This window comes from Balaenoptera ricei, chromosome 7, assembly GCF_028023285.1.
Source record: "Balaenoptera ricei isolate mBalRic1 chromosome 7, mBalRic1.hap2, whole genome shotgun sequence".
Classification (NCBI taxonomy): Eukaryota; Metazoa; Chordata; class Mammalia; order Artiodactyla; family Balaenopteridae; genus Balaenoptera; species Balaenoptera ricei.
Window position 1 is genome coordinate 86,993,444 of NC_082645.1, and position 23,885 is coordinate 87,017,328.

The 23,885-nt window shown below is 35.1% G+C and overlaps 1 protein-coding gene across 2 annotated transcripts in view; it reads left to right on the forward strand.

Annotated features, from left to right (window-relative positions):
- TRAK2 (trafficking kinesin protein 2) overlaps positions 1-23,885 on the forward strand; it is a 65,969-nt gene that overhangs the window by 24,292 nt on the left and 17,792 nt on the right. Inside the window, exons 2-10 of one of the 2 annotated variants that reach the window (XM_059928440.1) lie at positions 355-646; positions 6,811-7,005; positions 16,158-16,235; positions 16,496-16,572; positions 18,155-18,271; positions 20,299-20,508; positions 21,172-21,250; positions 22,710-22,840; positions 23,277-23,351. In XM_059928440.1, the coding sequence (XP_059784423.1) occupies positions 556-646; positions 6,811-7,005; positions 16,158-16,235; positions 16,496-16,572; positions 18,155-18,271; positions 20,299-20,508; positions 21,172-21,250; positions 22,710-22,840; positions 23,277-23,351 (1,053 nt within the window). In that variant the 5' untranslated portion in view covers positions 355-555. The remainder of the gene's footprint in view (positions 1-354; positions 647-6,810; positions 7,006-16,157; positions 16,236-16,495; positions 16,573-18,154; positions 18,272-20,298; positions 20,509-21,171; positions 21,251-22,709; positions 22,841-23,276; positions 23,352-23,885) is intronic. The other variant, XM_059928441.1, reaches the window with a different exon arrangement.

The window sequence follows — 23,885 nt, forward strand, 5'->3', positions numbered from 1 at the left end:
CATATGTATATGCTTGTGAAACCATCATCACAATCAAAATAATGAACATATTTATCATCCCCCAAACTTTCCTCCTGCTCCTTGGTCATCCCTCCCCAACCCCAGGCAACCACTGATCTGCTTTCTGTCACTATAGATAAGTTAACATTTTCTAGAATTTTATATAAATGGAATCATAAACTATGTGCTTTTTTTGTCTGACCCTTTCATCCAGTATATTATTTCGAGATTTATCCATGTGGTATGTGTATCATTAGGAAAACATTCTTAATGACAGACATTCTGGGTAATTGGACTGCTGTTACTAATGAGCATGCTGAATTCTAAAGTCACTTGATGTGTTCTTTGTTTTAGGTCATGACCATCCAAGGAGTGATAATCACATGAGAGCACTCATTGCTCCAGATGTCATTTGACCATCAAAAAAAAAAAATCTGTTTAAAAAAAAATATCCATTTGACCAGAACCTTTCTTTATTGAATGGCTTGATGGATTTCCTTTACTCTGATTCAAACCAAAGCTGTCCTGCTCAACCAAAACAAGAAAGGATCTTGCATGAGTCAATCCCAGAATGCCACTTCTACATCACCGATGGGTGAAGAAAACCTCATGAATATCAATCACAGAGACTCAGAGAGCATCACTGGTGAGTCCAGTTTAATGAATGAAGGGCTGTTGCTTACAGGATAAAATGCATATAAGACCCACCATGATGGAACTCAGCCTCTCTTTCCAGCCTGGTCTCCTCAGAGACCACTGAATTAACCTCTCCATCCCCAGGTCTCCTATCGCATTAACAGAATCTGCCTTGGGTGCTGTTCCTTGTCTACATCTGACTCCCTGTACCGTGTGAGCCCTGGTCAGTAGGAACTGCGTCATACTCATCTCCCTTATCTAGTCTTTCTATTCCTATCTTCCTGTCTCCGCAAGGACAGAGTTGCTTGTGGTTCTGTGCCCTGCAGTCACCTAACAACAGTATCTGGCACATAAGAGGCTCTCAGGACATATAGGGCATGCAAAAACAGGTACAGCCCCGTAAGTCCTTATCTGCAAGACTAAATTTTAAAAACTCTGTACACCCGAAGTTTTTTCTAAACTTTGGTTCTAAAACTCACTGGTCCACAAAACCTGACCTGTCCAGTTAGTTCTAGACATCTCACTTAGTTGGAATACTTGTTTGCTGAAATTGTATTAATGTGTTTAAATATGGGATACTGCTACAAAACCAGTTGGAGGTGTTATATAACATACAGTAAATGCACAGTACTACTTTTCTAAAACTCCATAAAATCCTGCAACCCATCTAAACCTAAAGTTTTTCCCATTTTTTGTTCAGCTTTATTGAGATACCTGCATTAAGATACTATAAAATGCACCCATTTTAAGTGTACAGTTTGGTTCAGTATGGCCTGTGGGCCATAGTTTGCTGACGTCTGCACAACAACATCAACACTTGATAATGTCAGTGTTTTTGATTTTAACCATTCTAGTAGGTGTGTACTGGTACCTCTGTGTGGTTTCACTTTCTTTTTCCCTGATGACTAATGATGTTCCGTGTCTTTTCATGTGCTTATTGGCTATTTCTAGATATTTTGAGTTGTCTATTTAAATCATTTGCCCATTTTTATATTTGTCTTACTACTGAATTGTAGTAAATATTCTTTATATATTCTGTGTAAATCCTTTGTTAGGTAAAGGGATGCAAATATTTTCTCCCAGACCATGGCTCGCCTTTTCATCTTCTTAATGGTGTCTTTTGAAGAGCAAAAGTTTAAAATTTTGGTGGAGCCCAGTTTATCAATTTTTGCTTTTGTAGTTCATATTTTTTGTGTCTTTCTAAGAAATCTTTGCATACGTCAAGATCACAAAGACATTCTCCTTTGTTTTCTTTGAAGAGTTTTATAGTTTTTGCTTTTACATTTAGGTCAACAGTCCATTTTATAATTAATTTTGAATGTATAATGAAGTTAGGGTCCAGATTTTTTTTTCCCAGTTGAATGTTTAATTGTTCCTGCACCATTTGTTGAAAATATTATCTTTTACACTATTGAATTACCTTGGTAATTTCATTGAAAAATCATTTGATTATGTATGTGTGGATCTATTCCTGGACTCTCCATTCTGTTTCTTTAATCCCTAAGTCTATCTTTACATAAATACCACAATGTTTTGATTACTGTAACTCTGTAGTAAATCTTGAAATCAGGTAGTATAATTTCTCCAAGTTTGCTCTTCTTTTTAAAAAATTATTTTGGCCATTCTAGACCTTTCACATTTCTATATAAATTTTAAAACCAGCTTGTCAATTTCTGCCAACAAAGATTAATGGAATTTTGAATGGAATTATATAGACTTTGTAGAGAATTGACATCTTAAGACTTTTGAGTCTTCTAATCCGTGAACATGATATATCTCTCCATTTATTTAGGTCTTCTTTAATTTCTCTTAATAGTATTTGTAGTTTTTATTACACAGGTCTTCCACATATTTTATTAAATTTAATCCTAAATTTTTAATTTTTTTCTGCTACTATAAATGACATTGTTCATTTAATTTTATTTTCCAGCTGTTTATTACGAGTATGTAGAAATGAAATTGATTCTTTATATATTGACTTTGTATTCTGCAACTTTGCTTAACTTAGTTTTATTAACTTTCTTGTAGATTCCTTAGCATTCGCTACATAAACCATAATGTCTGCAAATGGAGACAGTTTTACATATTCCTTTTCAATCTAGATGAGTTTTATTTCTTTTTCTTGCCCTTTGAATGGGACAGGATTTCAGTATATTTTTGAATAAAAGTGGTGGGAGCAAACATCCTTGCCAAAGTTCCAATATTAGGAGAGAAGTTGTGGTCTTTCACCAGAAGTTTTTTGAGAATACCCTTTTTCAAATTGAGAAAGAGTCCTTCTCTTCCTAGTTGGATGAGAGGTTTTTGTCATGAATGGGTATTGAATTTTGTCAAATACCTATTTTCCATTACTGAGATGGTTTTTCTTTGTTAGTCCATTAGTGTGGTGAATTCTACTGATTTATATTTTAATTTTAAACCAGCTTTGCATTCCTGGGGAAAACTCTACTTGGTCATGATGTATTATCCTTCTTATATATTGTGGATTTGATTTACTAATGTTTTGTGTGTGTGTGTGTGTGTGTGTGTTTCCCATTCATTGGTTTGTACTCCTTTTTTTGCAATGTCTTTGCTTGATTTTGGTATTAGGGCAATGCTGGCCTCATAAAATGAGTTGTGAAGTATTCCCTTCTCTATATTTGAAAGAGTTTTTGTAGAATTGGTATGATAACATTTTCCATCCTTTTGCTTTTAACTTATCTGAATATTTAAAGGACATCTATAGATAGTTTAAAGTCGGATCTTTTTTTCGTTTTTTTATCTAGTCTGACAATCTCTACTTTCTAATTGGTATGTTTAGACCATTTACATTTAACATAATTATCAGTTTAGTTGAGTCTACTGAACTCCTACTTGTTTTCTCTTTGTTCCATTTAAAAGTTCTTTCTTCCTTTTTTCCCCTCATTCCTTTCCTCTTTTGAGTTGTTCGTTTGCTGGTTTGTTTTTTAGGATTCCATTTTAATTCCACTATTGACCTAAGTAGCTATACCTCTCTTTTTTCTCAGTGGTTGCTCTGAGTTTGCAATATGCATATTTAAATTTATCACAGTCTATCTTCAGATAGCGTTATACTATTTCATAAAATGACACACAGTATTCTTCCATTTCCCCCACCTTTGTATTATTCTTGCCATGCCTTTTACATTTACATATGTTATATACATAATTAATTGTTATTATTTTTGCTTTGAACAATTATAAGTTAAATACATTATGAGAATAAAAGGCTTATATATTTCCACACAGATTTACCATTTCTGTCACTTTTTATTTCTTTTTATAGATGGAACTTTCCATCTTATATCCTTTTTGCCTGAAGAACTTCAACATTTCTTGGAATATAGGTCAGCTGGCAATGACTAGTCAAAGTTTTTTGCTTGTCTGAAAAGTCTTTATTTCACCATTTTTAAAAGGTGTTTTCACTGGTGCAGAATTCTAAGTTGACTTTTTTATGCACTTTAATGACATTCCGTTGTCATCTACCTTGCACTGCTTCTGATGAGATCATTTTTGTCTTTGTTCCCTCAAATGTAATGTGTCTTTTTCTCTCTCTGCTTTTAAGATTTTCTCTTTGGGTTTCTTTGTGTTTATCCTGCTTAGAGTCACTGAACTTCATTGAAATATGGATTTATAGTTTTAATTAAATTTGGAAGATTTTGACTGTTATTTCTTCAAATATCCTTGCTGCTCCCTCTTCTCTCCTCTTCTGTGACTCCAGTTGCATGTGTGTTAGACTGATTGTTATTGTGATGCAAGTCACTGACGCTCTGGTTTTTTTCCTAATCTTTTCTCATTTTAGTTTCCATTGCTATACCTTCAAGTCTACTGTTCTTTTCTTCTGGATAGTGTCTAATATGTTAATGTTATCCAGTGAATTTTTAAATTTAGATATTGTACTGTAGTTCTATTTGAATTTTATAAATATAGGAATACTTTCTGTTTCTCTTTTCATCAAATTCATGTTTTCCTTTTAAATCTTTGAGCATATTAATAATGGCTATTTCAAAATTGCTGTTTACTAATTTTATCATCTTTGTCTTTACTGGGCTTGTTTCTATTGATTTATTTTCCAACTGGTAATGGGTTACAAATTGCTTATTCTTTGAATATCTAGTAATTTTTTATCAAATGCTGAATATTTTGAATGTTATGTTGTTTGATGTTTGAATTTTCTTGTCTTATGTGAAAAATTGTTATATTTTGGCAGGTCCTCAAGTTACTTGCTGATAATATCAGTTCTTTTGAGGCTTGTTTTTAATCTTTGCTATCTAAGTCTCTATATCACAAGACCATACTCTAGCATGTTTTATTCTAGCATGAATTTAACCCTACTACCAGTAGGCATGACACTTCTAGGATCTTTTGATTGTCCTAACTGTTCATGAGGTTTTTCTACTCTGGCTAGATGAAACTCAGGCCTTTCTTCGCTTTGTGTAGGAGAGTAACTTAATAAAGATATGAAGATGTAGAGGAAAATATGAGTGTAATGAGGGAAGACCACTTTTGAGGCCATATTCAAGAGAAACAAGAGGAGGCCTTGAACCTAAATGGAGGCAATGTAGCTAGAAAGAAGTGACCATAAGGAAGGGACATTTGTAGGATAAAAATATTAAGACTGAACAATCAGGAAAGCAATAAATAGTACATTATCAAAAATATGGACGCAAATAAGATTTGCTCCGAAGGATGTTATTTGAATCTACTAAACCTTGATTGTGTACTCACTTTTTAAATTATTTTTTGGAAGTAGAGAATTGGTAATCTTGAATTTTCACAGAATTTTATTATTGCTTATTAAAAGAAAATTTCTAGGGAATAGTAGTTTTTTTAATGGATGTTACTTTTTTCTTCATTTTCATTATACCCTTGAATGCCTAAGAGTCTGTTTTTAGCTCTGCATGTATTTATAGTCAACTTCTCTTCCTGCAGATTTATAATGACAATCTGTATGTGATATATTTGTGGCAGGAAAAATTTGAATAGTTGCATAGAGTTCATAGTAATATTATTTGGATGTATTTTCAGAGCTCTTATTTAAGAGATCTGCTAAGGGTTGAGAGGAGCTTCTTTAGATCCATATTTAAGGTTTTAAATGTACCTCATCTCTGTGATTATATACCTCATCTTTGTGGTTATGAAGCCACTGCTTGTCCTTCTGGGTGAATAGGATTGTCTGATATTGTCAGTCTCCTTGTACTTGATTTGATTAATGTCAGCCTCCTCACTGTTAAGATCAAGTAGTTGAAATTTACTCTTTTAAGGTATGTTTTCTTAAAATGAACTTTGTTGTTCTTTGCCAGAGTTAGAACATGTTTCTTTATGCCACCCCCAAAGGAAATACCAGATCTCTTTTAAAAATGAGAGGGTTGGTATGACATCCTGTATTTTCTCTATTTTAAGCTGTAGTATTTTAAGCATATTAAAAGAGATAAGTTTTCTTTTTTTTTTTTTTTTTTTTTGTAAACTGCTAAATTTGGGAGGTGTTAAATGATGGGCAGCATTTGGAACAAGAAGCCAGGAGCAAACACATGAAGGTGGAGAAGCCCAAGCGTGTTCAGAGAAGTATAAGCGGGGGGAGTTAGAGGTGTGCAAGTGAGCGAGTAGTGATGTGAAAGGTATTCAGGACTTTAAATGTATCACATCTTCAGTAAGTGTTAATTTTTTTAATATCTAGCTTCTGTGAGAATGTAGTAAAATGTAATTTTTCCAGATTTTGAAGAATCCTCCCACGGAGTTCAATTCTGTTATTAAAGAACACGTAATTTTATTCCTTTTGAACTCCTTTTCTTCTGGTTGTTTTGTGTTGCCTTTTTTCCCCAAAGCATATAAGTTATTTGAGATCAGATCTCTTGTAAGCAGCACTAAATATATTGATAAGGACGAGTTAAGAAATTTTAAACTTTAAAAACATAGGTGTATTCCCTAAACAATATATTTTTAGATAGGATGCAATTAAAATTCATGGTAGTATTTTTCCTGTAGAAGTTCTCATATTAAAGAAACCTAGAGAAAGACCAACTGTAGTACAAGGATACAGTAATAAAAATCATCAAGACATGGTATTGGCTAATGTTTCTTTAGTTATCCTACTTTGACAAAACTAATTTCACCGATTTTTCTCTGTAGCCTAGAAAATTGAAATATATTGGATTCATTTACATGGACTCTCCTCTTTAGATGTGTGCTCCAATGAAGATCTCCCTGAAGTCGAGCTGGTGAGCCTGCTAGAAGAACAGCTACCCCAGTATAAGCTAAGAGTGGACTCTCTCTTTCTATATGAAAATCAAGACTGGACTCAGTCCGCACGACAGCAGCAACATGGATCTGATGCCCTCTCTCCAGTCCTTGCTGAAGAGACTTTCCGTTATATGAGTGAGTATTTTAGAGTTTGTCCATTGAATTAAAGATCATGAATATGTTGGTGTTGACTTTTAAAACATTTGACATCCCTAGCCATTGTTCAGTTTGTACCTACTTTAACTTGAACTGATTTAACAACATGAAGAGATGATTCTAATTGTGTTATGTCTGAATGCAGAAAGTTTATCATTCTTAAGACTCTGGGTGTCCAGGGTTGCAAGCATACTCAGAGGTTTCCATTTCTCTCATCTTTTACTTGATACTTTCCTCTAACTGTGTAGAAAAGGGAACTTAAAAAAAAAAAAGTAGTGAAAGTATTTAAAATTTAATATGCCTTTATATTTCACAGCATTTATTATCCTAATACTTTAATATCTTGAGCCATCAGCTTTTTGACTCTTATCTACCCTACTAAAGTGATGTAGTCACGGGAACTTGTCAAGTCATTAAGAAACAGAGTTCTTGGGTACATAAGTAGCTTTAATAATGCCAAGGAGAAATACGTGCACACTATATAGTAATCTTCATCATTTACTTAAGGATTCAGAGAATATTTCAGTGAGAAAGTAAGCCAAATTTGTCCTGAAAATAGGTCTGTTTTACACCACACTCTTTAAAAATGACAAAATTAAATAGGACACTTTTTAAACTTTCAAGTATGGAGACCTTTTTTGCTTTTGACCTTATTCCAAAAATCTTCATTCAGGCTGAGCTAACTTTTTCAAAATTCATTCACTATAAAGATGTATGCATAGTACATCTTTATATATAATAAATTCTATATAATAGAATTTATTATATAATAAATATATAATACGAATATATATAATAATTCTATAAGTTCAATATTGATATATTTATAAAATTATTTTCATTTGAATTAGATATGAGATTGCATTAGGTCCTAGATATTTTCCCAGTGAGTGCTTCAGTGTTTTTAAAGATTCTAGCTGGAGAGTGATTGTTGTGAAATTCTCATTTTCATAGTAATCATTAACTTTTAATGGTACTTTCCTATAACCAGATTACTTACTGCTTAGAAAAAGAATTGTAAACATTGTTTAAACTTGAATTAGGAACTCAAATAAAACTGTATTTCTGTCCTCAACAATTCTTTTAAGTAGCTGAATATTAAATTAAGGCCCTTAAGGTTTTCTTTTTTTTTTAACATCTTTATTGGAGTATAATTGCTTTACAATGGTGTGTCAGTTTCTGCTTTATAACAAAGTGAATCAGTTATACATATACATATGTTCCCATATCTCTTCCCTCTTGCATCTCCCTCCCTCCCGCCCTCCCTATCCCACACCTCTAGGAGGTCACAAAGCACAGAGCTGATCTCCCTGTGCCATGCGGTTGCTTCCCACTAGCTATCTATTTTATGTTTGGTAGTGTATATATGTCCATGCCACTCTCTCACCCTGTCACAGCTTACCCTTCCCCCTCCCCATATCCTCAAGTCCATTCTCTAGTAGGTCTGTGTCTTTATTCCCATCTTGCCACTAGGTTCTTCATGGCTTTTTTTTTTTTTTCCTTAGATTCCATATATATGTGTTAGCAAACTGTATTTGTTTTTCTCTTTCTGACTTATTTCACTCTGCATGACAGACTCTAACTCCATCCACCTCACTACAAATAACTCAATTTCGTTTCTTTTTATGGCTGAGTAATATTCCATTGTATATATGTGCCACATCTTCTTTATCCATTCATCTGATGATGGACACTTAGGTTGCTTCCATGTCCTGGCTATTGTAAATACAGCTGCAATGAACATTTTGGTACATGACTCTTTTTGAATTACAGTTTTCTTAGGGTATATGCCCAGTAGTGGGATTGCTGGGTCGTATGGTAGTTCTATTTTTAGTTTTTTAAGGAACCTCCATACTGTTCTCCATAGTGGCTGTATCAATTTACATTCCCACCAACAGTGCAAGAGTGTTCCCTTTTCTCCACACCCTCTCCAGCATTTATTGTTTCTAGATTTTTTGATGATGGCCATTCTGACCAGTGTGAGATGATATCTCATTGTAGTTTTGATTTGCATTTCTCTAATGATTAATGATGTTGAGCATTCTTTCATGTGTTTGTTGGCAATCTGTATATCTTCTTTGGAGAAATGTCTATTTAGGTCTTCTGCCCATTTTTGGATTGGGTTGTTTGTTTTTTTGTTATTGAGCTGCATGAGCTGCTTGTAAATCTTGGAAATTAATCCTTTGTCAGTTGCTTCATTTGCAAATATTTTCTCCCATTCTGAGGGTTGTCTTTTGGTCTTGTTTTTGGTTTCCTTTGCTGTGCAAAAGCTTTTAACCTTAAGGTTTTCTTAACTTTCTAGTTTGAGAAGTTACTTGCTTGAGATTTTCTAGAAAATGCTTTTTAAAAGGAACACTTTTTTATTTCCATTTCCCTTTGTTCCCTGAGTTTTTAGATTTGTGAGAAAATTTCAAACTGAAATTTCATCGGGATAAATTTAGTTTGTCATTATTTTGATAAAGCGGCACAGAAAGTGCCCCGTAGTTTACATGTTCTTTGTCCTATATGCCGCTGGAGGGGACAGTGAGGGAGACTAGCTAGAAAGATGTCTTAGATCATGATTTAATGGAGTTACGTTAAAGATGAATTTTAAATTAAAAAACTGGAAAATAAAAGGTAAACAGATTCTAAAATACTTGGTTTATAGGACTTTACATAAACAAACTGTAAGGTTCAAGGGAGCAATTTAAAACTTGAGATTAATAGGATGTTACACGATCCATACTTCCAGGATCTGGAAAAGTGTCCTATTCCTTTCATCTAATGGTACTATTTTCACTTCAACAATTTGAAAATTAAACTATATATGATACACCTAATATCATGAAGCAAAGAAGCTAGGATCATCATTCATTCACTGATACTTTATCTCTGTACTGTACTTTAATTTCACCATTATTTTAAAAGTATCAATTCTTTGGGTTAACAGTTCACTCAAATATAAATAAACTTCATTATGAATTTCTATCTTATGAATGTAAAAGATAAGTGATTTACTTTGTTTAGCAAATTGACCAAGATTTTAAAATCGCGGGGACTTCGCTGGTAGCACAGTGGTTAAGACTCCTCCTGCCAATGCAGGGGACAAGGGTTCGATCCCTGGTCCAGGAAGATCCCACATGCCACGGAGCGACTAAGCCTGTGCACCACAACTACTGAGCCCTTGTGCTGCAACTACTGAAGCCTGTGCACCTAGAGACCGTGCTCTGCAACAAGAGAAGCCACCGCAAAGAGAAGCCTGTGCACCGCAACGAGGAGTAGCCCCCGGTCACCGCAACTAGAGAAAGCCTGCACACAGCAACAAAGATCCAACGCAGCCAAAACTAAATAAAAATTAAAAAAAAAAAAAAGAACTTTTAAAAGCATGATACAAACCATTCTCTTTCCCTTTCCCACAGTTTTCTATCCCCTTGAGATGTCAAGATTTGTGGTTTAGAATAGTTACTACAGACCCTGGCAAGCCATCCTAGGGTTCAGCTCCCTGGTGCTGTTTCAGCCCCTTCTTATCCTGACTTACCTCACATGCCAGTAGATACTCATGCTCATTAAAATGAATTATAACAGCTAATAAAAAGAGGTGGCACAGGCAGAGGCACTTTCTCTCTTATATAACACAAAGAAATTGAAAGAGCCATGAGAAGAAAATAAAGAAATTTGGAAGGAAACACGGGCAAGGTTTTGGGATGGGAACCTATCTCACATGAATAAAAGGACACTGGTTGTTCTTTGAAGCCCCTACCAAACCAGAAAGAGATTGCTCTCAAGTGTTTTATTTTAAAAGTAAACAATGGATGGGTCCAAAAAAGTAATTCCCTCCTAGTCCCTGCCTTACACACACAAAGTTTAAGATACTCAAAGAATGTTTTGCGTGCAGGGTTTTCTTAATTTTATTAAGAGAGAGCCCCACAGTGACATGGGGCAAGCAGTGCGATCAGATCACACTGTGACAGAAAGTACCATTTGTTCATGTGAAGGCTAAAAATAGAAACCCGATCTGCCTTTCAGGGTATTTTTTATTTGGGAGTAAGGGATCACCTGTACCACTTCCTAATGCATAAGAAAAAGATGGGTGGTTATATAAGTTGTAATTAAGGCATCAGTATCACTTGGTACTTGTTAGAAACACAGATCCTTGTGCTACCATCCCAGATCTACTGATTCAGAAACTCTGGGGGTGGGGCCCGTCTGTTTTAACAAGTCCTCCTGATGGTACTGGTGCACACTCAGATTTGAGAACCACTGATCTGAAGCTTTGTCACCAAAGCCATATGGCCATTTCACAGTGACATTAATTGGAGAATTTAAGGAATTAGGGAGGGTGTAGAATTTTGCCAAGAAATAGATTGTAGAAATTATTACTTCTGGTTGGTAGTTATACTTTTCCCCAACTCTGCCCTTGAAAATCATTAACCTGTACTGGCAAGAAAGGAAATACAACAGATAATGTTCAGGAAGCATTAACCATAAGTCAAGTTGTAGAGGTTAGCAGATTTATAATTCCTCACAACCAGTTCCACAGAAGAATTAAGCCATATGCCCTAAGACATCTATTGTAGAATGAATTACCTTATCACCTCTACATTATGTACTAGGTAGGTATTATTTGTCGGAGAATTGAGAACGTTGTCACTCAAAGCATTATCTATGGGGCTTAATTCTCCCCTGGAACCCTGTTGAGAAAGGCTGTCCTAGACGGTATATATGACCAGCCTCCTTTTTGTTCTGCCTCAGTTCTTTTGAAGGCAGTTTTTTGTATTGGAGAAATGTTCTCTGTATTATAGTAGCGAGAACCACTTCTTTGGGGTTAAAACCTCAAGACCTGTCTGTAGTTATTAGGAGCTATTCTAGCTTTTACTCTGCCGTGTGAACTGTGTGTTTCTTTTTTGTTTTTTGTTGTTTTGCTTTTGTTTTTTGGTGTGGGAGGTTTGGAGAGTGATGAAAGATTAGAAATCTTTTAAAAATTAGGTAATTGTGGTAAAAACTCTAGACCTTGAAAAAGGACATATGAAAGAACTATTCAAGAACCATCTCATATAAATAACAGGGATATCAAAATGGATTAACATTGGCATTTTCCATCCTGAAAATGATTGGGGGATGGTTGATGTGAAATTATGCAGATATAACATAGAGTAAGAATTAGTGAAGTGCTTATATATATCTCCCCATGTTTTTTCAGGAATATTAGATTCTCCAAATATTAAACAAAAATGTTGAACATTAACTAACAACCTTCAGAAACCAAAAATGTTCTGTACAAATGTTTATTTTCTCCCTGATATATAATTTGTTCTTAGAGAGTTAGAAAGTTCATGTCTGGAAACAAGCAAGGAGCATTGGTAATTTCTGTACCATTTAACATATTTTATTTTAACCTCTGAGAACTGAAGGGAAAATAGGATTTGATAGAATTACAATAAAGTCAGCCTGCTTGGCCCTGAATTCTTGGTTACAGAATTACAGTGAAGAAATAGTCTATCGCTTTGGAAGCATTTAATCACAATGCCTAAATACCAAGAGAATACTTAAGAGCTTTGCCCTGAGTACTTTTGGAATCATCCCAAGCAGCCTATCTTTATCAGGAATATTGTGTTAAAGAAGAGAAGACAGAACTGATGAGGCTGCAGAGAGGAATCCTTTGTGTTCCTCTATGCTTTGTGTTCCTCTATCAATTGAGCAACTCGGTGCAGTTGAGGTGGCCCAGCCTTTGGGGCTTGGTGGTCTATAGACTGTTTCACTTAAAACATAAGAATTGGAGAATTCGGGTTGCATTATCTAACTTCTTTGCCGTAATAAATATTTAAGCATTTGAAAATTGATTTTTCCTTTTTGAAACCTCTTAACAAGAGCTGCTACTTTTTGATTGCAAAGATAACATTTGTTCTTCATGGAAAATTAGCAAAAAACTGTACAGAAAACAACAGATCAACCATAACCCCTACTCAGAGATAACCACTATTAACATTTTGATTTATAGCCTTCCAGCCTCTCTTGTGTATAGACATGTATAGATATACCAATACGTTAAAAACAAAAATGGTACCTATGTTGTTTTATAACTTGTGCTCACAGATAAATAGTCTAATATTTCAAAAGATGAAAGCCTTTTGATCTTGGTGAGACTGTGGTAGAAACAGCAACATGGTGCAAAGAGCCCATTCCCATCACTGAGAATGAGCAGACCCAAGTTTTTTCTTATGACCTTGTGAGACAGGAGTTGTTATCACCTCATTATTATTATCTTGGCTTTGCCACTAATAGTTTGCTTTGCCGTCTTGGACATGTCACATAATTCCTCTTAGTCAAGGTTCCTCATATAAGAAAATGAGATCATTAAACTAGGTAACTTCTTAAGGTTCAGCTTTAAATTATCAGACTATGACAGATGGTAAGCATTTATGGGAAATATATTTTAGTTTCTCCTCACTAAAACATCTCTTTCATCATGTGTGACTGGTACCTCACAGCGTTTTATTACATCCTTAATTTACTGGTTTGACTTCAGATTAAATTTGCCACTTCATCTTCAACTCTTTCTTGTCAGTTGTATAATATAAGCCATGTCATTTACTTTTTATTTTTTATTTTTTTATTTTTTTAAGTATTTATTTATTTATTTATGGCTGTGTTGGGTCTTCGTTTCTGCGCGAGGGCTTCCTCCAGTTGCGGCAAGCGGGGGCCACTCTTCATCGCGGTGCGCGGGCCTCTCACTATCGCGGCCTCTCTTGTTGCGGAGCACAGGCTCCAGACGCGCAGGCTCAGTAATTGTGGCTCATGGGCCCAGCCGCACCGCAGCACGTGGGATCTTCCCAGACCAGGGCTCGAACCCGTGTCCCATGCATTGGCAGGCAGATTCTCAACCACTGCGCCACCAGGGAAGCCCTCATTTACTTTTTAAATTAGTTGTATAAAAACTTTTTAACTGAGTCTCCAGGGTTGCTGGTTCTTGCTTTGAGTGTTAACCCTGGATCAGTAGTTTTCATCCCTAGCTTCACATCAGAACATCTGGCATATTTTACATACTACCTGTGCCCTGGACTTCCTCCAAATGCATTAAATTAGAATCTGGAGTTGAGACCCACTGCCCTGCATTACATTTGTTTTTGCAACAATTGGCTAGTTTTCTGTAGTTTAGAGTGTAGATATATAGACTTGATTTTTTTCCCGTGTATTATTGAGACGAGCAGTAGAAGAGACCACACACTGTTAGTATCTGCCTTAATTTTTAATCCTTTGTTCCTGCTATGCTACCAAGTTAAATTGTGAAGATTCCTGGCTCAAAAGCCTATTTCCCTTATCCCTGAGTTAAATTATAGTTTAATTTATACTTATAAATAAAAATCCTCTACTTGTAAATAAAAATTCTTTTGGAGTAAAAATGTTTCTCTCTAGTGTGTTTGTTTTTGTTGTTGTTGTTTTTAGTTTTCTTATTTTCAATTTAAAACTTTTTCAGCTATCTCCTAACACTATCAGCCCAGCACTTTGTTTTACTTTTAGCTAGAAGTGAGACTATCATTAATAATTATGCTCTGGGTAATTCCTAGTTTCATATTTTTAATTTTTATTTTTTTATATTTATTTATTTTTTATTTGTTTTATTTTTTTTGGTTGTGCCGGGTCTTAGTTGCAGCAGGCAGGCTCCTTAGTTGCGGCTCACGGGCTCCTTAGTTGCAGCTCGCTGGCTCCTTAGTTGCAGCACATGTGCTCCTTAGTTGTGTCACATGTGCTCCTTAGTTGTGGCCAGTGGGCTCCTTAGTTGCTCATGCACATGGGATCTAGTTCCCTGACCAGGGATCGAACCTGCGTCCCCTGCATTGGAAGGCAGATTCTTAACCACTGCACCACCAGGCAAGTCCCAATTCCCAGTTTCATTTTAAGCAGTGGTGCTAAGAAGAAAAATTAAAAGCTCAGATTAAAGTAAAATCTATCTGATGGTGTCTTTTGAGCAACCTTAAGTGTTAAGATGGGACTAAAGAAGTATAGATGACTTAAATCATAGTTTCTGCTGCCAACTCAGTGCATTATTTACAGAGAATTTTAAATCAGGGCTGTTTCATACATACCAGTTGTGTTTAAAGAGTATAGCTATAAATAGTTATATGATACTTAGCAGTTTACTAAATACTACTTAGTAGATTATCATATTTGAACCTCCTAATGACCTTGTGAGAGGTTATCATCTTCATATTATAAATGTGGAATCTGAATCTCAGAAGGGGTAAGTGACTTGTTCAAGCTCACTCAAATATGTGAATTCAGCTTTTCTGCTTCAAACCTCTGATTTTTCACACTTCAAGGCCAAACTAATTTTAAAATCAGTCTAAGTCAAACACAAGTCTGTTTCATGTAATGCACTCCAAAGTCAAAAGATCCCTCTTTTATTATGCATCATTAGCTTAAAAAGGTATTGCTTATTGTGATTGTGGAATCATTAGGATCATATCTGTTCTTTTCTTTGGAGCTAAATTAGTCAAGTGCAGTTCCTGAATTTCTGGAGTGCCAGAAATAGTGGGTTTGAGTTATGCAAGGAATACTATAGTATACAGTTTAGTTTATAGCAAAGACCTACATATGGTGAAGCTTATCATAAAGAAAAAGGGGTTTTAATTAAGCTAAAAAGTGTTACGGTTCATAATAGAATTATAAGAAGTCCTACAAGTCCTATTCCTTGTTTATTGATATTAGCTCACATGACAGGTGATCATAGATGTTCAAGATAATCACAACAGAATTCTAATTAAATTCCTTTATACATAACTCCTCGTGAACTCACCCCTCAATAACTTTAATTTAGATTAGGATGTAAAACAATTGGTGATTCAATTCATTCTCCAGGCCCACATTCTCTAGTGTGAGTGAACCAAAGTTCCAATCTTATTTTTTTAATTAATTTATTTATTTATTTATTTTTGGCTGCATTGGGTCTTCGTTGCTGCATGCAGGCTTCCTCTAGTTGTGGTGAGCGGGGGCTACTCTTCATTGTACACAGGCTTATTGCGGTGGCTTCTTGTTGCAGAGCATGGGCTCTAGGCACATGGGCTTTAGTAGTTGTGGCGCACAGGCTTAGTTGCTCTGTGGCATGTGGGCTCTTCCTGGACCAGAGCTTGAACCCATGTCCCCTGCATTGACAGGCGGATTCTTAACCACTGCGTTACCAGGGAAGTCCCCAAAGTTCCAGTCTCACCAAGGGAAGAGGAGACAGTCAGGAGGTAGCTGCCTTGTGATCATTTGATACTTTCTTAATTTATTGTATGATGTACATTTTGTTTGTAGTAATTGGTCTATTTCCTGAGTGTCTAACACATGAAATATTTCTTTCCCTTTTCTTTTTTTACCTATTTTTTTATTCTGAATGGCTTTTTGTAAAAGCTCGGGTTGTTTGTTGTGTTGTTCTCTTTCAATTCTTATGACTGTTTAAAACTTTGTGTTATTTCTATATCCTATAAACTGTTGTTTTTAACTCTCTTAGTTCTAGGCACAGACAGGGTGGAGCAGATGACCAAAACTTACAATGACATCGACATGGTTACGCATCTCCTGGCAGAGGTAGGAATATGTCTTTTTTCTCCAGTACAAAAAGTTAGAACTTGAAGATCATTTAGAATCTATCAAATTTGCATATCAATGAAAAGTGATAATGTCTTTGCTCTAGGTTGTTCTGTATGAGGTTGTTACAGATAGAAAAACTGGTATACCAACTGGCATTCCAAAGTAGAATGGCTCCTGAAGTTTATTGTTATGAAATTGTAGAGGGCTTAATTTTTTGTTGTGTTATAATGGTGCTGGCTGACTTCTCTGTCCTGGAAAAGCAATCTTTTAAAAAAAATTTTTTTTTAATAAATCCTTGGTGTCACTCACCCTGAAACAGAGCTGCCCATTCAAGAAGCAGCTCCATTGCAAATCAACACCAATAGTTTGAAGCATCTTCCCTTTTCTACTTTTATTCAGGCTATTATTTGAGCTCACTTTGTCCATGACATTTTTAGTATGTATAGTATATCTCTTCAAAGTGGCAGTCTTAAGAGGTCTCTCCCTATGCTTCAATTTCAGTTGATCTGATGGAAATTTCAGTCTTTCTCTTTGAAATACCCTTCTCCCCACATGCCCCCCTCACCCCCAGCAGCTCCCCAGAATGATTTTGTGTATGCCACTTAGCCTATATTGAAAATGAGGTAAGTGGGCCTTGAAAATTTGGAGATAATCCATCCACCTGTTTTCATGTTGCTGTGGACCAAAAAAATAGAAGCATAATTTTATTTACAGTGATTAATGTAAGTGGAACCCATACTCATATACTATAAGGCACTCAGATGTATAGTGATAGTTTTCCACCCTACAGAATACAATCCTCACCACCACCACGTCGAGGATTCCTATGCCTTGCTAAGTATCACCATCTACCCAGAAAGAGTAACTCATGCCTTGCTAAGTATCGCCATCTACCCAGAAAGAGTAACTCTTGCCTTGCTTGACTTTTCTGTAGGCTTCCCTGCATCATTACCACCAGTTTCTTCAGACTCCCTTCTTCTCTACACTCTAAGAAGAACGCTATAGCCTCAAAATGTCCAGTCTATTATATCCCCTATTTTATTTCACATCATGATTCTTATACCAGTTGACAATAGGGCTCTTGATTATGCTTTCCTCAAAGCCTCTGGCTCTGAATGCATATAAGCTTTGCCCTAATTGGAACTGTATTCAACATGCCTACTGTATCATTACCATGCTTAATAGACAAATGCATTCAACAAATATTTATTTGGCTTTTACTATGTGTCAGGCCCTGTCCTCATTTTTAAAGACTGTATTGATTTTGTAAGTCCATAAAGTCATAAGTTGAAAGGTTGGGTTGCTGGATCCTAATTAATGGGGTGATCAATAAATCTCACTTGATATCAAGAAATGCCCTCTTGCATTTATAACTATGATGGTCATCCATTTGACTAACGTATATTAAACACCATTTGTGTGTCAGGCCCTGTATTCATTTGTATATCTGGGCATTAAAATGGATCTTGATGCTTTCTAGGACATTGCTTTTGAGTTTAGCAAAAATGACTGCAGAATTTTAAACTACCACTTAATTTTATTTGTACTCAAAGAAAAGATGTATTTGGCATTTTAACAGAGGGATCGTGATCTGGAGCTAGCTGCTCGAATTGGACAAGCTCTCTTAAAGCGGAACCATGCCTTGTCTGAGCACAATGAAGCCCTCGAGGAGCAATTGGGACAAGCCTTTGATCAAGTAAGTCTTGGATCAAGTATTTGCAGCATGAAGCAATTAGGTCTTGGGAAATGGAGAATTTATTTTCCTGGGTGCCCCTGAAGTGATGACAATAGTATCCATTGAACTAACCAGTAGAGAAATGAAGTGTTATTGTACAGAGGAGTACTCATGTGACTCTACCTTAGTCAATATAAAAGCCTGTATTCAGTACCTACAGTACTTGTGGCATCCTGCTTAGATTCTAACACTTTATCCTTACTCCTTTCTGTAGACTTTTTGTGTGATCTTATCTTAAACTTATTTTTTAAAAGTGTACCCCCAAATAATAGATACCTAAAGGAAGTATCTTTATTCAGAAACCCAAACAAAAGGAGAAAAGAAAAGGAAAAGAAATTTTTGAAAATATATTTATCCCATAGCAATAAATATTTTTAGTGAGAACTGATTTATTATTAATTTGAACAGTTACATTTTAAATCTTCTATAATTTGTTATTATCTGGTTTCATTTATATTTTATAAATCATCATGTTTAATAACATTCAAGCCTTTGTGTTGAAAGTACTTATTCCCTAGAACTAAAGTTGGGAAGTCATGTAGAGTTACGCAGCTTAAAAATACAAACCTTTAGGGTGAGAATTTTTTTTTTTTGACATATATTAAGAGATTTAATGCACAGAATCTGCATATACAACTGTGGAAGATGGCAAGTCTGAAATCCACAGGGCAGATCTTCAGGAAGGGCAGGCTGATGCTCCAGTCAATAGGCAGAACTTCTTCCTCAGGGACACCCCGGTTCTCTTCTTTTTTTTTTTTTTTTCACACACACACACACACTGTATTTTACTTTTACAAGAGATAAATAGACTGACACCAAGCATTGTACATGGATGACCACAACAAAAGCAACAATGATTGCAATTACCAAACATGAAACACACTCATACTATGTCATAATATTGACATTCAGTCCAGTAATCCTCCACTGTAGCAGCTCCTTTACTTCGCAGTGAAAATTGATTTGTATATTCTTTGCCTCTGAGTCCTTGTGGGATTTTTTTTTTTTTTAATTCAAACAGAAAGTCACAAAAATTATACTCATCCTCATCAGTTCACTCAGTCCCGTGTAATTAATTTTTTTTTCATCTTGATCTTTTGTTAGCACTTTTATGAGTTCATCAGTTTTTCATTAGAGTTCTGAAAATGCTTATTCATTCAGTTCAGCAGTATAGTCAGTTACCAGAAACCTGTACTTGTCAGAGTCTTTTCCATGAATTTCTTGAAGATGAAACCCTTTTATAGGAACATATTTGCAAAAGCATCAGAGTACACCCAGAACTGTCTGTACATGACAAAAGACTTAAAAATGACCACGGTTAAAGATTTGATGAAAGTTCATAATAATGCAGTTGACAAGAAAATTAGTTATTTCTGAGATATACATTTTAAAGTAATAACTAGGATTATGACTTATAACATTATACCAGAACATATGAGATTTTTAGAAATTTCATGTAATGTCTGAAACATTTATATTAATATATTTCCATACAAATAACCCAATGAAAGTTTAGTATTAGTTGTTTTGTTTGTTTGTTTTTTTATACTGCAGGTTCTTATTAGTCATCAATTTTATACACATCAGTGTATACATGTCAATAGGATGAGAATTTGAAGTAAGGTTCTATTCTGATACTTTGAAGTTTCTTCCATTTTGTTTTGTTTTGAACTGTGAATGTATCATCTTATGTGAAATTTTCCTCCTATATTCCTATTATATAGAATATGGAAATTGGCTTTTCTTTTCACCTAGTATAGAAAAAGATATATTTGTTGAGTTAATGCTCTAAAATTATAGCTTAGGAAGTATCTGAGGTTTGTTACTCTCTTTGTAGCCCTTGTTACTTTAGTCAGTAAAACCTAACAGCTGATTTTATGACTTTGTTGTATGGTGAGAAACAATTGCTCCATGAATTAGAAGCTATATTACTTGTAAATAGTGCAAAATAAAGACTATCTTGTAAATCAAGCCCTTTTGATGTACAGGTTAATCAACTGCAGCATGAGCTGTCCAAGAAAGATGAGTTACTTCGAATTGTCTCCATTGCTTCTGAAGAGAGTGAAACTGATTCCAGCTGCTCTACACCTCTTCGCTTCAACGAGTCCTTTAGCTTATCTCAAGGTTTGCTGCAGTTGGACATGCTGCAAGAAAAGCTCAAGGAACTGGAAGAAGAGAATATGGTTCTTCGATCCAAGGTACGGTCAACTTAATTCTCACTCTCCTTTACCTTAAAGGCTATAAGGTTTAGGTCCAGGTAGTATTGAGGTGAAATATGGCATAACTAAGGATTTGCTATTGACATTCCAGTGGGGGGGGGGGTGACAGCCAAGGCACAGATGTTTACCTTCCATTGTTACTTAGATCCCACTGAAAAGTGGATAATAGCAAGCTGACAGGTGAAATAGAGAAAGCCACAGCATAGAATATATAGCTTGTGGAGTTTACACAAATAACTAAATAATTACAACTAAGTTAAGAACTATATTGGAAAACTACAGTGTTTCATGAGCTTATATAATGGGGGGTTGGGGAATGGGTCAAAGAAGTCCTACTTAAACATGTGACATTTTAGCTGAGGCTAAGGGTTAGCCTATCAGAGATATATGTAGTGGAGGGGAGGGGTTGGGGTGAGGATGAGTAGACATGTGCAAAGGCCCTGAGAGGAATAAGGGGGAGATGCTTGTCATGTCCTTTTCCATGGTCTTTATTTTATGATAGATAAAGCTTTATGAGTTTTTGTTTTACTTTGTAAGTGATGAACTTTTATCTTTAAATAAGTAGTAAAGATTTTTTTAGTTAATACTATAAAATCATTAGAAGATATTATCACATATTGATTTTTTTTTTCTTTCTTGAAGGCTTGTCACATAAAGACAGAAACGATTACCTATGAAGAGAAGGAACAACAGCTTGTCAGTGATTGTGTTAAAGAACTTCGTAAGTGTTAATATATTCTGTTTGATAGCCTTTGGGCAATTCTTTGGTAGGATATCACTAACTCAGAAATTAGATCAATGGTTTCAATAGAAGCATCTCAAGAAACAATTTTAAATAATTGCTGAAAATCTTGGAATATCACATTGAACCCACAACTCTAAATAAAGTACCGTATGTACTTTTAAGAAATATCTTTGTTTCAAATTGTCATCATCGTTAAATAAAGACCTATATTTCTACCCATTATAGCATGTTAGAATGAAAGTAACCAAAGTTCTTATTTTGTTGATGAGGAAATAGCCCTACAGAGAATATGATTTGCCAAAGTCAGAAAACTGATTAATAGCAAAACTAGGGCTTAAATGATGGTGTAAAATGTAACATTCAATGAGTATTTGTTAAATGCCAGCTCTGTCTCTATAAAGGAACATATTTTACTTTCATGTATTGTTAGCTAAAATTTTTAAAAAATAAATCAGTTGGAAAAAGATCAGCTTTACTAGAGAAGAAATTTTAATCTCTTTATAAATATTGATATATAGCCTTTTATGTTGAAAGAGAAGGTATGATAACAACATATCAGATCATTTGAGCTGTGGGCTTCAGAATGTGGTACCTTGCCCAGAATATTAGCAAACCAGAGGAGTGTAAATTGAATCTTCTCCATCAACACTATCATTACCCACCTTTTACACTTTAAAAACAAAGAGCAATGATTTACCTAAGAGCCTGGATTCTGGTCTCCTGTCTCCTTATTGCCATCCTTTGAATTGCTATAGACTTTCCATCGATTTAAAAATAGTTTTATATAACACTTAGAAATAGCTTTGCCACTTGTGTTTAGATGTCAAAATTTTTATATGAAACAAAGATTTATTTCCCCAATGGAATTCTAAAGCATGCAAGAATGCTGCATTGTAAGAATTGCTTTAGAGGCCCTACTCAGTTTGCTGAGTATCCCAGAAGGTCTCTCCTACAGAAGCATCTCAGTAGCTTTTACAGATTGTGACTGTTCCATTCTGGAAATATTCCTTTGTTAGATTTGTTAAGTTTGATTTTCATTTCTTCTGGGATCTTATTTACATTCCTGAAGAGTTTTCAAAGACATAAAATGTCTTGGCCCTTGCAAAGATATATAATTCACCTATCTCTTTTCAACCTTCTTGTCCTTCATAAAGAAAAAGATTGAGGCAGAATCTTTAGCTTGCTTGCCTTTACAAGTTATCTCTTTTTAGCTTCAGTGCCTCCTATTAAATTCCCAGCATTAGTCTATTTCAGAAGAACCTTTAATTTTCTCTATTGGGTTATCCAGGTTTATTATTTTAAATTTATGTTAGAGAAAAATCAATTCGTGATAGTCCAGTGCTTGTTACAAAACAGGATTTGGCCCACGGGCCATAGTTTACCAACCTCTGCCCTACATTTATATTAATTTTAAGTTTTTTTTTTTTTTTTCCAGGTGAAACAAATGCTCAGATGTCCAGAATGACTGAAGAATTGTCTGGGAAGAGTGATGAACTGATTCGTTACCAAGAAGAGATTTCCTCTCTCTTGTCTCAGATTGTAGATCTTCAGCACAAACTTAAAGAAGTAGGTTCATTCATTCAACAGATGTTTGTTAAGCACTGACCTAGTACTATGCACTCTGCTAAGTGCTAGATACATTAAGCAAAATAAACATGGTCCCCACCCTTTTACATTGCTTTAGTCTGATTGCTGTTTTAGTCTTCTGTCATGAAATATCATGAATAACTACTTTCAAATCACTATTTCTTTCCATAAAATGGAGTTTGATTTTCCTCAGAAAGTTGTGATGTGAACTACTGACTCATGCTCATTGTCCTCTGAACACCTTGTTGGATTTTGTATTCTGCCCATTTTATTGCACTTATTTGGCTTTTGAAAGGTTAGCTTTTGATAGTCCTCTGGACTATATCCCTGAAATACATTCTTAAGATGTCTTAAAAAGAGAGTAACCTGTATTTATATGGGAAGGCTTCACATGTCTCTTTTAATATGTTGTTAGCAAGTGATTGAGAAGGAAGAACTGAGACTTCACCTCCAAGCTTCCAAAGATGCCCAAAGACAACTGACGATGGAGGTAATGAAACCTTCCTTTATGTTGTGTTATATGGGAGGGGAGGAATGAATAGTTCCTTTCTTCTTTGTGAATAAGAAAGACTAAAGGCGATAACCAGATTTAAAACAACAACAGAAGATTAAGCTGAAAATTATGAGAGCTAAGAAGTAAAGCTTTTTAAAGATTCTATCTCTAAAATAATAGTAACATGACAACATCCTTCTTGATTAATAGGAAAACCTTGAGTTTATAAGATTCTTTAGGAATATATGACCCTTTTACAGGTCTATGTTAACTAACCCAACAGTTTTTAAAATAAGATAATCTGCATTTTTTAATAAGCACCCCTAGCTCTAGTGATGCTGGTGATCTAGTCCACATAACACACTTAAAGAGATTTTTGAAGTTAAAATGTTCTCTGAAAATTATGTACTCTTTTAACATGCTTGTGTATCTAACTATAAAAAAAATTTTGAAACAAGGGAGAAGAAACTACTTGTTTAGGATGATTGAGCACCCTGACATCTTATGAAATACTTTGTAGACTTGATCTTG